The sequence below is a fragment of the Chenopodium album genome, chromosome 14 (assembly GCF_948465745.1).
Source record: "Chenopodium album chromosome 14, dcCheAlbu1.1, whole genome shotgun sequence".
Lineage (NCBI taxonomy): Eukaryota > Viridiplantae > Streptophyta > Magnoliopsida > Caryophyllales > Amaranthaceae > Chenopodium > Chenopodium album.
In genome coordinates this window covers 46,018,930-46,034,501 of record NC_137847.1, presented here as the reverse complement: position 1 = coordinate 46,034,501, position 15,572 = coordinate 46,018,930, and the positions used below count along the sequence as shown (strand labels likewise).

The following is a 15,572-nucleotide window of genomic DNA, read 5'->3' as shown; positions in this document are numbered from 1 at the left end:
CACAACAATATCAAATTGGGCTGAATAATTTAATACTTCACTAAATATATTTAATTACACACTGTACAATATGTACATTATAAGCCAATAATTCACTAAGCATCAATATCCATTTTCTAATAAAAAAATAAAAATAAAACAAAATCTAAAATTCTCTGAAGTCTAAACTTCAATCATTGGCCTCCACAAGAAAAAATCCTTGTATCCCAAAATATATATACGATGTTTAAAAATGTGCAATAATCATTCATGATCATCAGCCATACCATCATCACTGACTTCTTTTTGCTTAAAAACATGTGTAACCAAAGTGTCTCGTATCTCGTCTATCATTTCTTGATGATAAGTAGCGGGAGCTTGGGGAAAGTACTGCAATAGAAATCATATATATATTAAAACATCAAGTAAATTTTTATTAAGTTGACAAGATGTAATATAGAAATTAAACATCCAAGCAAACCCAAACGATTCATAAGCATAATAGCACACATAATTCACGTTGTCACAATCTGAAAATTAAACATTGTATGTGTGTAAGTGTGCTTTCTCCAGCTTGATTGCTTGAACATAGTATAGCATAACAGAGTTCAATCAGGGGCTATAAACCTGAAATGTTTCATCTTGTATGCTTTACTGTAGGGGGGACAAGGCTCAAGAGTACTATAAAATGCACATGATCTACAAGCTACAATTCAATTATGCGAAGATTCTTGATCCATTGTTTATACATCAAGAACAACAACGCAACAAAACAAAAACAACCTTTTTTAAAATCATGCCACAATCAATTAATAAATTCTCATAGAAACAACCATCTAACATCTACACCTTCCTACCACATTCGATCATACTCAAAAGAAAACGAAATTTCAAATAACACTACGTACAAACAAAACCATGCTTCAACAATCAACAACATGAATTAATAGAAATATTAATTTCGATCCTTCAACAACCAACACATTTGGAATTTTTATAGAATTATAGCAATGTGGAAACCAAAACAACAAAATTCACACTTACACTAAACAAACTGAATAAAAAGTGAGGGAAAAAAATATCAAAAAAGGGTGGGAGACATACTACATTTTAATGCAGAGAGAACTTTAACCCGTCAATTATGTTTGCGTATAATTGGTAAAAGTATTGTATTTTATAAAATTAAAGTTACCTTTTCTGGAACTACTTGTTGTCTCCTTGTTATTATCTCTTGCATGTAGCGGCATACATAATATCCACATTCTTTGGTGTCTTGATATTGACGTGGACACTGTTTCATCATTCAATATAGATCATTTGTTCAAATATGTAAATCATAATGAATCAAAAAATTAAAGAACTGTATCACATACTTGTGGTTTAAGCCACAAAACTTCTGGGTTTTTTTTCATTATCTTGATATCCTTTCGATGAATAACACTAATGCTCACTATTCCGCTACAAAATTCACAAAAAATTAAATGGCAATTAATTATAATTATTAAATGTATTTTAATCAAATAATGACATGCACATACGCATTAATGGTCTGTCGAGCAAATTCAGGAATTTCATTTTCGGCTCCGGCTGGATCAAGCCAGAATATAGCTCCACGCCATGGACTTATGACAGCTAACCTCCAATGCTGACTACATAAAATATATATTATCATATCCAATGATGTACAAAGAAATATATATATATATTTATATAACATAACTTACTGATCATGGAATGGAGCAAAGAATATTTGATTAATGTTTTTTCCACCATTGCACCCAAGAACATTACATAAATAGTCAGTGCATGGAGGTCATGTAAGGGGCGTTGGATCAGGTATAACAAAGAAGCAGTACTTTGGTTTTGCAAAACCAACACCACGTAGCCAATTGCACAATGAACTTAATTGTGTCACGTCAGAGGTGGCAATGCTGAAAAACCAAAATAATGTCATAATGTCTTACTTGTTGTCGGGCCAAAACATAGAGGAGTTTAAGCAATTGATGGCCAGCGGTGTTAGTAGCCAGTCTAGTGTTCCCACTGGTCAAGGCAATGGCTCTAGCCAGCCTAATAGTACTTGTGCTCAGCAAGAAAATGCTACCCAAGTTACTAGTTCATCCGAATTTGGACCAGATACAGGATTTTTTACCAAGCTTCTACATGGAGGTGTTAATCAAGGTGGCCAAAGTGCTATATTTTCTCAAGGAAATCTATACACTCGGCCTCAAGAGTTTCAAGAAACGGAATACACTCGGCCTCATCATAATGAAGAACAAGAACATGAGCTTGTAGGGTTGAGCACGGATCGGATATCCGATCCGAAACTGAATTTCGGATCGGATATCCGTATCCAAAAATTCATATATTTGATATCCGTATCCGATCCGAAATTATCAGATATCCAAATTATCGGATATCCGAAATATTCGGATCGGATAGCTCAGATATCCGAAATCCGACACTTTCAATAACTTTTTATTTTTCCTGTTAATTTAATGGCTAAATTTATTTTTTTAAAAGACAAATTGATATTATATATGCTAAAATTGAACTTGAGCAAGCAAATCTGTACATTTCAAACCAACAACAAAAAAAATTCACTAAGCCTCTAACAATTCTCTTAAATAAGTAAGTTGATTGCAACTAAACAAGAAGAAGATAAAATTGACTAAATATATAAATAAAAAAACCCAACAAATAATTTTCACAAAAAAAAATAAAAATAATCTTTACACAAATCAAAGAAATTTCAAATAAATATGCAAATAAATTTCAATGGACTGAGAATTTGTCGACTTGTCCTTGGTGTTGCGGGTTGGAATCTCGAGGATGTGACCACCCTTGGTTGCGTTTCATATGACGGCGGCTGGAGGAGGGTGGTGCGTGGGCCGAGGGGTGAAGCGACCGTGAGGTTCGAATGAGAAAGCCGGTTTGTTGGTGGTTCTTGTGGAGGAAAATTGAGGAAAATTCAAGAGGATGAAAGGTAAGAGATAGAGTAGCTAATAAGGGCAGTGGGGTTGCAGAGATCCAAGAGAAATAGAGGATGAAAGAGAACAAGACATGGGTTTCACTGGTTTTAGTGCTTGAGGAGAGAGAAGATAGTGGAGAGAGGAAAGAGTCAAAGAGGTCAAAGAGAGAGAGGAGGGGGGCGGTAGATTACTAGGTTTAAGGAATTATTTAGGTTTTTTGGTTTGGGTTTTGGGCTTTAGGGCTATTTATTTGGGCCTTTGGTGGAATTTAGTGATTGCTGACAGGGTATGTTTTCGGATTTCGGATCGGATATCCGATCCGATATCCGATTTTTTTTCGGATATTCGGATATCCGAAATTCGAAATTTCGATATCCGATATCCGATCCGATATCCGAAAATTTCGGATCGGGTATCCGATCCGAAAATGTTTTCGGATCGGTTATCCTAAATTTTCGGATCGGGTGTGGATCGGATCTTCGGATTATCGGATAATCAGATAGTTTTGCTCAGGCCTATGAGCTTGAGCCTTACCAAGTTTCTTGGCCCGATACTACTAATGCTAACTCACCACAACATGGAAATTGTAGTGTTCCTTGGCCCGATACATATGACACTCAACCTATTAGCAACCTTCGTGAGGTATGAAAAATAGCAGCTTCTATAAACATTTTATTTTATTCAAACTAGTAAGATATATTGATCTAACCTGTGTTGTAATGCATACTTGTATTTCCTTGAAATAAGTTACTAATTATTAGGCCATTTTTTAGAGGTAGTTAATTAATATACATACTAATTGATTAATTATTATGTAAATGACTTAGGGTATGCATGACTGTTACTTAGCAATTGAAGATAACAAAGAAATCCAGATTGTTGCAATTGGGCAAGTTTACATATCAGGGTCGACATTAGTGGTAAAGAATCACTTTTTTGATTTGGCCCCTGGTACTCATCGAGTCTCTGTAATTGATGATCTGGTGCCAACAGCATTACTTCCATGTCCTACTGAGCTTTTCACCTTTGTCTGTCAAGCAAAGGATAGTTTTGTTCCCTGGCCGACTCATTTAATTTTCTCAAAGAAAAAGGTACACTTTTTTGTATATATGTATATTCCTTTTTGCATTAAGAATTAAATCTTCTTCCTAAATCTGATACGTATAATAGTTTATTAGCCCCACTCTTTACAACCCTTCACAAAAGCAGACAACATACTAAGCAGAATTAATACATTATCGTGCAAATTCAGGGTTTCCACAGGTGCCAAAATGCCACTGAAAAAATAGTTTTTTAGTTCTCATCTAATTTGTTTATTCTTTAATTTTATTTTACATCTAATTTATTTATTAACTGTGGTGTACAAAATTCTCTAAGGTTAATAATCAACTTAAAGACAATGAGAATACCCCTATATCGAGATTGCCATCCAAACAAGCTTCATCTAAAAAGCCATATAACATCACTAATAAAGATCGTGCCCTGGTAACCTCTGGTTTATTGGAAGCTTTTAAGAAAGAAGCTATAGGATTGAGACAGAGGAATGGGGCCATAATTTTGAACATCCCGTTCAATGTTTTCTACAACGAGATGGTAATTCGGCTTGATTATGAAGATATATTTGATTGGTGTTTTCAAAGAGAGGTAGAGGCATCTCACATGTCGATTTTCATGAGGTACGTTGTAAGATAATTGACCTTGTTAGTTTTTATCACATGTTGATCTTCATGTGGTACATACTTGGATAATTTATATTTCGACATTTGATATGCAAGGTACCTGAGCGAAGAGTGTCAGAAGGAGAGTATATCAGGGCTGTATGGTTTTTGCGATGTCAATTTTGTTTCTCCACTGACCCCGACAAAAGAAGGAGATCGCACTGACTATTTATGTAATGTTCTTGGGTGCAATGGTGGCAAAAACATTAATCAAATATTCTTTGCTCCATTCCATGATCAGTAAGTTATGTTATATAAATATATATATATATATATTTCTTTGTACATCATTGGATATGCTAATGTATATTTTATGTAGTCGGCATTGGAGGTTAGCTGTCATAAGTCCGTGGCGTGGAGCTGTATTCTGGCTTGATCCAGCCGGAGCCGAAAATGAAATTCCTGAATTTGCTCGACAGACCATTAATGCGTATGTGCATGTCATTATTTGATTAAAATACATTTAATAATTATAATCAATTGCCATTTAATTTTTTGTGAATTTTGTAGCGGAATGGTGAGCTTTAGTGTTATTCATCGAAAGGATATCAAGAAAATGAAAAAAAACCCAGAAGTTTTGTGGCTTAAACCACAAGTATGTGATACAGTTCTTTAATTTTTTGATTCATTATGATTTACATATTTGAACAAATGATCTATATTAAATGATGAAACAGTGTCCACGTCAATATCAAGACACCAAAGATTGTGGATATTATGTATGCCGCTACATGCAAGAGATAATAACAAGGAAACAACAAGTAGTTCCAGAAAAGGTAACTTTAATTTTATAAAATACAATAATTTTACCAATTATACGCAAACATAATTGACGGGTTAAAGTTCTCTCTACATTAAAATGTAGTATTCTCCCACCCTTTTTTGATATTTTTTCCCCTCACTTTTTATTCAGTTTGTTTAGTGTAAGTGTGAATTTTGTTGTTTTGGTTTCCACATTGCTATAATTCTATAAAAATTCCAAATGTGTTGGTTGTTGAAGGATCGAAATTAATATTTCTATTAATTCATGTTGTTGATTGTTGAAGCATGGTTTTGTTTGTACGTAGTGTTATTTGAACTTTCGTTTTCTTTTGAGTATGATTGAATGTGGTAGGAAGGTGTAGATGTTAGATGGTTGTTTCTATGAGAATTTATTAATTGATTGTGGCATGATTTTAAAATAGGTTGGTTTTTGTTTTGTTGCGTTGTTGTTCTTGATGTATAAACAATGGATCAAGAATCTTCGCATAATTGAATTGTAGCTTGTAGATCATGTGCATTTTATAGTACTCTTGAGCCTTGTCCCCCCTACAGTAAAGCATACAAGATGAAACATTTCAGGTTTATAGCCCCTGATTGAACTCTGTTATGCTATACTATGTTCAACCAATCAAGCTGGAGAAAGCACACTTACACACATACAATGTTTAATTTTCAGATTGTGACAACGTGAATTATGTGTGCTATTATGCTTATGAATTGTTTGGGTTTGCTTGGATGTTTAATTTCTATATTACATCTTATCAACTTAATAAAAATTTACTTGATGTTCTAATATATATATAATTTCTATTGCAGTACTTTCCCCAAGCTCCCGCTACTTATCATCAAGAAATGATAGACGAGATACGAGACACTTTGGTTACATATGTTTTTAAGCAAAAAGAAGTCAGTGATGATGGTATGGCTGATGATCATGAATGATTATTGCACATTTTTAAACATCGTATATATATTTTGGGATACAAGGATTTTTTCTTATGGAGGCCAATGATTGAAGTTTAGACTTCGGAGAATTTTAGATTTTGTTTTATTTTTATTTTTTTATTAGAAAATGGATATTGATGCTTAGTGAATTATTGGCTTATAATGTACATAATGTACAGTGTGTAATTAAATGTATTTAGTGAATTATTAAATTATTCAGCCCAATTTGATATTGTTGTGGTTATTTAATATTAAATACTACAGGTATACAGGTACATATATATAGTAGGTTGAAGCAATTTTATTTCTTATCAATATGGATAGCTTCACCCCAACGAACGTATAGTACAGTATTAATACGTAATACATATTTTAATAAAAAAATATAAAAGAAAATTTAATTTGATGTATTAATATTATGGTTTCTCAGGTTATTACGTTAATGAAAACAAAGAACCTAAGAAACCGGATTTTCAACATTGTTGGTTTCTTAAATAAATCTAAGAGACCACATTTTATTTATATACGGTTCCTTAACTACATCTAAGAAACCGAATATCTAAAATATATGGTTCCTTTCCCTCAACAATTATCAGATTTCAAATCTAACTAAGAAACCAGTTATATGTGATAAATGGTTTCCTTGATTAATCTAAGAAACCAGACAAATTTTGTGATCTCTTAGGCTAAGAGACCTACTACCTAGGCACCATAACTTTTCTGGTTTCTTTGGCATGTTTTGTACGGAAAACCCATCATCTGCAGCGTATAAACTCCTGTTCTAGCTGGCCTTAATGCATCAATGAAGGCATGGATATCTTTTAAAATGTGATGATAATTGAAATGTGAAACCGTAAGAGTCCCATCATCTAACCTAAGTTGGATAGAGGTTGATGGTAGTTTATCATCCACGACTAGGCCCATCACAAGGGGTGGAGAGCTGTGAGCGTTACAGTAGCAGAAGAGTCAGAAGAGGTCAGGCAGAATGGAAGTTTTTGTTTTTGTGGTTCAGGGTAGTTCTCATTCCTCCTCAAGTATCAAAACCCTTATAAAGTACAGTAGACAACCCTTATCAAGTATAGCAGACTAGCAGAATACAAAAAATGTTTATACTTCCCAAAAAATTTCACCACTATTTCTTAATAACAAAACACTAGTTGCTAACCAGAATTTTCTTAGATAATCTCCATCTAAAATATAAGCTAAACTCAAACTAAGTAGTATAAACATCATAATAAATTCATACCTTGAACTTATCATCAATACTCATTGTAACAAATTTGTCCCAAATATCTTTAGTGATCCAAGGATATTTCAAATCTGGTGGCTTTTCTCTTAACCTTCCAGTTTTTTTTTATGGTATAGCCAATCTCTTCTCAACCGGGTTTTAAAAGCTCTCCACCTGTCATCTGCTTGCTGTAAAATATACTCCTTACGCTGTTCTAAGACTACAAAACCTTTCTGCACAATTAATTTTGAATACTCTTAGTAACACATTAAAAAAAACAATAGTACGTGTATAGTTGTTACTAAGTACTAAGTGGATCTTACCTTTATTATGTCACTTCTAATTCCCATTTCCTTCAAGTCATCACGAGCATTGGCACCATCTTTTGTCTTACCTTTGACATTCAACAATGTATTAATTAAGCTATCACACACATTTTTTTCAATATGCATCACATCCAAACAGTGTCTAACAAAAAGGAATTTCCAATAAGGTAAATGCCAAAACTCTAAACATTTCTTGTACCCTTGTTTAGGAAGCTTTGATCTATTTTTCTTCCCAAAGGTTACCTGAATTTCTTTAACCTTTTCAAACACGTCTTCACCACTCAAGACTTTAGGACGTCTTCTAAATTCTTGTTTTCCATTAAAAGCTTTTTTTCGCTTGCGGTATTCATGATTAATAGGTAAAAAAGGACGATGATCAAAGTAAATAGTTTTATTTGAAGCTGATAACCATTGCCCTTTCATACCATCCTCACATACTGGACAAGCTGTTTCTCCTTTCATTGTATATCCTGAAAGATTACCATAAGCTGGATAATCTTGAATGGTGCAAAACAACATAGCTCTCAAATTAAAAACTTCATTTCGATGTGCATCAAATGCATCTACACCTTTCTCCCATAACATCTTTAAATCATCAATAAGGGGTGCTAAATAGACGTCAATGTCATTTCCGGGCTGTTTTGGGCCAGAAATTAACAGCGAGAGCATGATGTACTTTCTTTTCATACACAAAGAAGGAGGCAGGTTATAAGTAACCAAAACTACCGGCCATGTACTATAACTGCTACTTAGATTACCAAATGAATTCATACCATCAGTAGACAATGCAAGGCGAAGGTTTCGCTTTTCTTTAGCAAACTCAGGAAATTTTGCATCAATAAACCTCCATTGAGGGGAGTCAGCTGGGTGTCTAAGCTTCCCATCTTTTTTTCGCCCTTCATAATGCCATGTCAATTTTGCTGCATCGCTCGCATTAGAAAAAAGACGTTTAAATCTAGGAATTATTGGAAAATACCATAAAACCTTAGCAGGCACCCCTTCTTTCTCCTTGTATCGTGAAACATTGCACACTAGACAATTTTTTAAAGAATCAAGCTCATTTCGATATAAAACGCAATCATTAGGGCAAGCATGAATTTTCTCATAGGGTAACACCATTGAACACAACATCTTTTTTGCCTCATATGTGCGTCTTGGAAGAACATTATCATCTGGAAGCATGTCTTTTATTAAATCAAGTATTTCTGTAAAACTATTATCAGTCAAACCATGACCTGCCTTTAGGTTATATAACCTCAATACTGCTGATAATCTTGTGTACTTCTTACAACCTGGGTACAAAGGTTTTTCAGAATCACTTAACATCCTCTCAAATGTTGCTGGGTTTTCATCAAATTGATCTTGAGCTACTCGCATCATGTCCGCTAACCTATCACCCTCATTATAATTAAGACCACCATGACCATTATTTTCGTTATCACTTGTAGAGGTTCCTTCTTTACTTTCCCCATGCCAAGTCCAAATGGTATATGTTCTATCGAAGGCCGTCTTGCTCAAGTGATTAAGAATTTCATCAGCCGGTCTATACAAAAAATTATGACATTTGAAACAAGGACATGGTAACCTTGATCGATCCCCAGCATTTTTAATAGCAAAAATAATAAATTCCCTTATTCCAGCTTCATATTGCGGGTCACCCGGCTTGGAGGTAGAAATCCAACTTCGATCCATTTCTAAGTTAAAATTTTAAAAGTTAATGGAAGCAGCACATCACGGATTTTATACATCAAGGAAAGATCGAGCACACACACATTACTCTGATGCTTCTCAAATCAATTACACAGGTGAGACAAAACAAGAATGAAAAAGCAAAGAGATAATTGTCTGATAATAATGTCTTCAAATTTACTCTTATGTTGACAAGAATACAATAAAACAAGAGCACATAGTCAACCAATTGACGAGGAAACGAATGCATTACACGTATAGAGAAAACCCAAATAGAGCTTTCAGATACTAATAGATAAAATAGAAAACCCAAATTCATTTGATAACCAATATAATAAAATAAAAATTAAAACCAACAAATATCATAATAAGACAACAATTTTTTTTTTTCAATCTTTTCCAAATGGAAGAAAAAGTCCATTTTATTTACAAAGAATAGGCTAACTAATTATTGTTGGCATAAAACAGTAGTAATATCATTTACAAAGAAGAGACTTACTAATTATTGGGGGGGAGGGAGCGGAGGCGCTCCTTTAACTGAGAGTCAATCTAAATACATTATCCTAGGAGTTCTTGTCTCATCATAGATATTTCTAATGGAGTGCGCACCTGTACAAGTGCTGCTACACAATCACTATTTAAGGAAAGATGAAGGCATGATAAGAGCAAATAATGAAGAAACAAAGATACTTCTGATTTTTTCTAACATTTCTTCTGCTGTGTTTATGTAATTATCCCTTGTTTGGTTGCACGCATAGTAGTACTCTTACAACGTTACAAGTCTAGAGCTAATATTGTGCTTCTTTATATGCCCTTCAGCATGATCGTCTCAACTATTTTGGAGGCCCCTAAACCAATTTTAAAAATGAGGCCTACATATTTGTATTTTTTTTTTCATAATGCACCAAACAAAGTTCCATTTAAATTACCATAAACTATATTATAACTATACTCTTATATTTCTTATAAAATGAAGCACCAAATAAAAACTCAAATACTTCATACTTCATCAAATAATTCTTGTGCCAAAACTCAATACTAGAGTATCATAAACTATATTATAAATTAGAGCTTATAATCATATAGAACCAATGTATAACATGAGTAACAGTTTATCAAGAAGTATGACAGAAGTTGATACTTCATACTTCATGGAGTGATATGAATATGGAGTGTGCTAAGTGGGCCATGCCTGTTCAATTTCCTTACTGTAAGAGAACTTGAATCAACAAACATCTCCTTGACATTCCTCTTCAACACAATTTATTCAGTCACAATTCAAATATTGATACTTTCCATCTCAAGATCAATTGGACCAAATTACTCCTAATACCACTAGATACATACCAATTTTCCAAAACAAAATTAATCATACCAATCTGTTGTCATCTAAAAAGGCTACTTTTTTCCAATAATCATAAAAACAAAGTTGTATATATCGACGGCAATCAACGCTTCAACATCACATATTATTTCTAATAAATTAATCTACCATGCATAAAAAAATGTAGATTATGATGAGTTAATTGAGATAATACCTGTTGCAAAATTGGGATTGGTGGCTGGATTAGGGAATTCGACGAGTACTGGTGGTAGTGGTAGATGAGGCGATTACGAATGCGGTTGAAAGAAATAAACCCTAACTTTTGAAATATTGAATTGAATTATGAAAGGAAAAAAATTTCCTCTAATGGAGTACTAGGATCACCAGCAATAGAGCAGCGGTCGGAAAAGTAGCAAGAAGTAGTAGAGTTGGTTTGGGCTATGGCGGAAAAGCAGCAGGGAGTAGCAGAGTCGGTTTGGTCAATTGGAAGTGAAGATTTTTTTTTTTTTCTAAATTAATCTACTTAGTAATTTTCTAGAGGGTAGGGTATTTTTAGTAGGAGGGAAATTTTATGGTGAATTGGCGCTCTATTTTTTTCCCAAAAAAAAATATAAAGAAACCAATGTTATTAAATTTACGGTCTCTTTGACCCTCAGCATTATCAACTTGATATAAGGCACCGAATTTTATAAGTTTGTGGTTTCTTTTATTCAAGTCTAAGAGACCGGATGTTTATGATATATGGTTTCATTATCTAAGAAACCGGTGTTCTAACTTTTCTGGTGCTAAAGAACTGGTTCCTTAGGCCATTTTTATAGTAGTACGGGTTAGCAAAATATGCTAAGTACGGTAAGTGCAAGATAATTAAACTCAATTTATTCATAAACATGCTTTTGAAATCAATTCCATCCATTCCAAAAATTTAATCAATAATTCCAACTCAAGATTCCAAAACCAGTTTCAATAACCAATATAAATATCCAATAAATCCAATTCCACTTATTTTAAAACCAATTCCAATTACTCAAAAAACCAATTCCAATTCGTCTCCCAAGTGTGCAAACCCCCCAAGTTAGTCTCCTTATGTTACAAGGCTATTCTTGAGGAAAGACTCGGTCATACAAAGTCCAAAGCCTTATCAATAAACCAAATCCGCATAGTGGGATTACTAACATGCTTATAAAGCGTTAATAATAATTCAATAAATCCTCTTTAAATCCAATACTTCCAAATAATTCAAACTCTTTTATTAACTCCAACATGCTTTCAATATCAACCCTTTTTAAAACATGAATAATAATTTTAATCATTCAAAACATGATATAAAATTAATACCTCACTTTAATTATCAAAACCAATCATTTAAACATACTTTTATTTCATAAATCATAATTCAATTCAATTTAATTCAATCATCATAAAATCATTCAAACATGCTTATTCAAACCAATCACTTTCAAGGTATCTAGCCACCTAACGTACCTTGAGCCTTGCTTAGCCAAAAACACTTCAAAAGAACCCTTAAGTAGCTTGATCAAAAACACCCTACAAATAAATATAACCTTAATCAATATAAAGTTAACAAATAATCACAAATAATTAAATCAAAACCTCCCAACTATATGTACATGAACCTTAAAATTATTTTCTCAAGAACATAATTAAAATCTGATTTTTATTTAACTAAAACCATTTATTATAATTTTATAAATTCCCCATAATATACATAATTAATTAAATAAGAGAAAAGTAGAAAAGAAAATAAAAAACCGAAGAAGAGAAGAGCAAAGAAGAGGCGGCAGCAGGTGGCTGTCGCGGCTGGTGGTGGTCGGAGGCGGCGGCTGGCGGTGGCAGGTGGCACCGGGAGTGGTGGCTGGAGGTGGTTCTCGGTGGTGGCGCAAGGGAGGAGAAAGAAAATAAAGAAAAGGAGAAAAGAGAAGAAAAGAAAGTGATGAGAGAATTTGAGAGAAAATTATGTGAATTGTGTGAGTGTTTGATCATGAATTAAAAGGGTATTTATAGGCTAGCATGTGTATGAATTATGGTAGGAAAATGTAGGAAAATTATGGTAAGTAGGGTTTAAGGGATTACTTGGAGAAGTGAGTAAAAGAATTAAGGAAAGTTTGGATATTAAGGTGATTGTGTATACTTGATTATGGAAGGTATGTAAGTCATGAAAAATATTAAGGAAATTGGAATTACTTGGGGAATAATTAAGAAGAATGAATGGCAAGAAAATATGATGATTAGATATTAAAAAGATGGAGAATTAGAATTAAGGAAAATAAGAGATTTTAAGGAGATAATTAAAAATACAAATTACCAAAACATTTTTCCGAAAATCCACTTGGGGTGGCTGAAATTTTTGAGCTTTCCTAAGCTCATATATTCGGCCCTCCTCTTTAGTATTTAGGAAATTATTTTGCTAGTTTTAAGGAATTAAAAATAATTGTGTAAATAATATTTATAGTATAAAATAATTAATTAATAAAATACCAATTATTCACCAAATAATTTAACTAATAAAATCAGATTTGCACGCTAGAAAATCCGAAATTATTAGTCAATTAAATGGGATTTTTGGACCTTATTAAAATAATAATAAAATATAGTTTTTGCCTTAATTAAAATATCCAAAATATATAAATAATCTGTTTTTTAAAATAAAATAAATGGATAATAAATCTTATCAAAAATAATATTTTGTTTTTAAAATACTTTTGGCGCCAAAATTCAAATATCATTTTGGCTCCATGATTTAAATAGTAAGTTGAATTACTAAAATACCCTTTTTAGAAAATAATAATTAATTAATTAATTAATTAGGAAAATACGTATGAAAATACGGGGTATTACATGTGAGTGGGTTGATCCTAGACAAGGTACTAGAGTGCATGAAGAGTATAAACTTGTCCAAGTCAACCACATGAAAAAATACCCAAATTATGATCCATTTGTGCTAGCTTATCCAGTGGATCAAGTGTATTTTACACCAAACCCAATTGTGAATAAAGAAAGGAATCCATGGCTACATGTCTTTTATGTCAAACCTCGAGGAACCATTGATGCCCCATTAAATGAGTTGGCATTTCAAGAGGACAATCAAAATCCTCCATCACTTTCTGAAATAATCCAAGATGAGGTTGATGAGGTCGAGCAAGAAGGAGAAGGAGAAGAAGAAAGAGAAGAAGAGGAGGAGGAGGAGGAAGAGGAAGAAGAACTAGAAGAAGAAGAAGAGTATACTGATGGCGAAGATGACGATGATGAAGATGCTGAAATTTAAGCCAGGCCAACTCCAAACCTAAAAATTAAACTAAATGTTTTGGTGTACTTGCTGATGTGTTTGTTTATTAAAAATTATGTGGATTGATATCTATTTTTATTTATTATTATTCATATTACTTTTACTGTCTAATTTTATTTTTAATTAGTTGTTATTATGAATGTTTATTTATATATCTAACATGCAGATGTCGTATAGACGTAGAGGTGGCCTAAATGGGAGAGGTGCGATCATTCGACCTCCAGGCTATCGAAATAGTCCTTACATTACCAGTGAAGAGATGATTCATGAGATACCTTCTAAAGCTGAACTCCCTCTAATTCCAAGTATCCAGCCCTACACAACACCAAGTACACAAAATCAAATGCCTAACGTTAAAGCAGCCACACAAACACCTGTGACCAATGTAGCAGCAACAATTGTTAACCAAGCTGAGGTGCCTAATTCTACAACTCAAGCAACAGTTCACCAGGAGCCCCCAAACAACCCAAGTTGATTCAATGCCTAATACAAGTGTATCTGATGAAATAGGTGACCCTAAAAAAGTTGATTCAGTGCAGCATCCTAATGGTTTATGGTGAGTTGCATTTACTGTAAACAGAAAAAAAATCTATAGCCTGATTTTTTAATTTTTTTTATTATTATTATGTATATCAATGTGATTATATTAATATTCCACCTTGAATAGGTTTCCCCATCGTGAGGTGACTGATAATGTTTCCGAGACATCATATAAGGCGTACTTTAAGGGACCATATTGCAATTGGGCTATGACTCCATTAGAAGTTCGACGGAGATGGTGGAATGCTTTCAAGGTTTGTCTTTTGTAAGATTGATGTTTTAGGTTATATTTGCTTAGTGTATCAGATTGTAGTTGCAACAGTAGTTTTGATTGTCATTTGATATAGACAACTTAATAGCCTTTTTGCTTGATCTTTTATATTTAACCTCAGCAAGAGTTCTCATGGGACCCATCAATAGCTAAGGAAGTTAAGAAGGGGTGGAAATCGAAATGTAGTAGGCGTATTATTGATATGGTGTCGAAGGTTTGCACGGATCCTACGTATAATACTGACTGATGCCCTCCTACCATAAGGGAGTAGATGATTCAGATTAGAAAAAAAGAGGAATTCCAAGAAAAATCAAAGCAATGTTCAAAAAAGTGAATGGGCAACGGAACCTAAAAAATTCACCATCGACACGGGTCTATATCTACTGAAGAAGTGCGACTGAAATTGGTAATGACTTCTAAACACCTGAAATTTCAATATATTGTTAAAATGTGTTATAATCCTAAACTAGTGAATAGTACAAGCCTGATATTTTCTATTGCAAGCATCACATATCTA

General features: G+C 33.3%; 1 protein-coding gene across 1 annotated transcript; it reads right to left on the bottom strand.

The window, feature by feature from the left end:
- Positions 1-7,075: 7,075 nt before the first annotated feature.
- Positions 7,076-9,619, bottom strand: LOC145578165 (uncharacterized). The gene is made up of 5 exons (XM_081635537.1): positions 7,925-9,619; positions 7,776-7,834; positions 7,620-7,713; positions 7,431-7,459; positions 7,076-7,313 (listed from the first exon to the last, which is right to left on the bottom strand). The coding sequence occupies exons 1-5, from the start codon at positions 9,617-9,619 to the stop codon at positions 7,076-7,078; spliced, it is 2,115 nt and encodes a 704-aa protein (XP_081491663.1).
- Between the last annotated feature and the right edge of the window lie 5,953 nt (positions 9,620-15,572).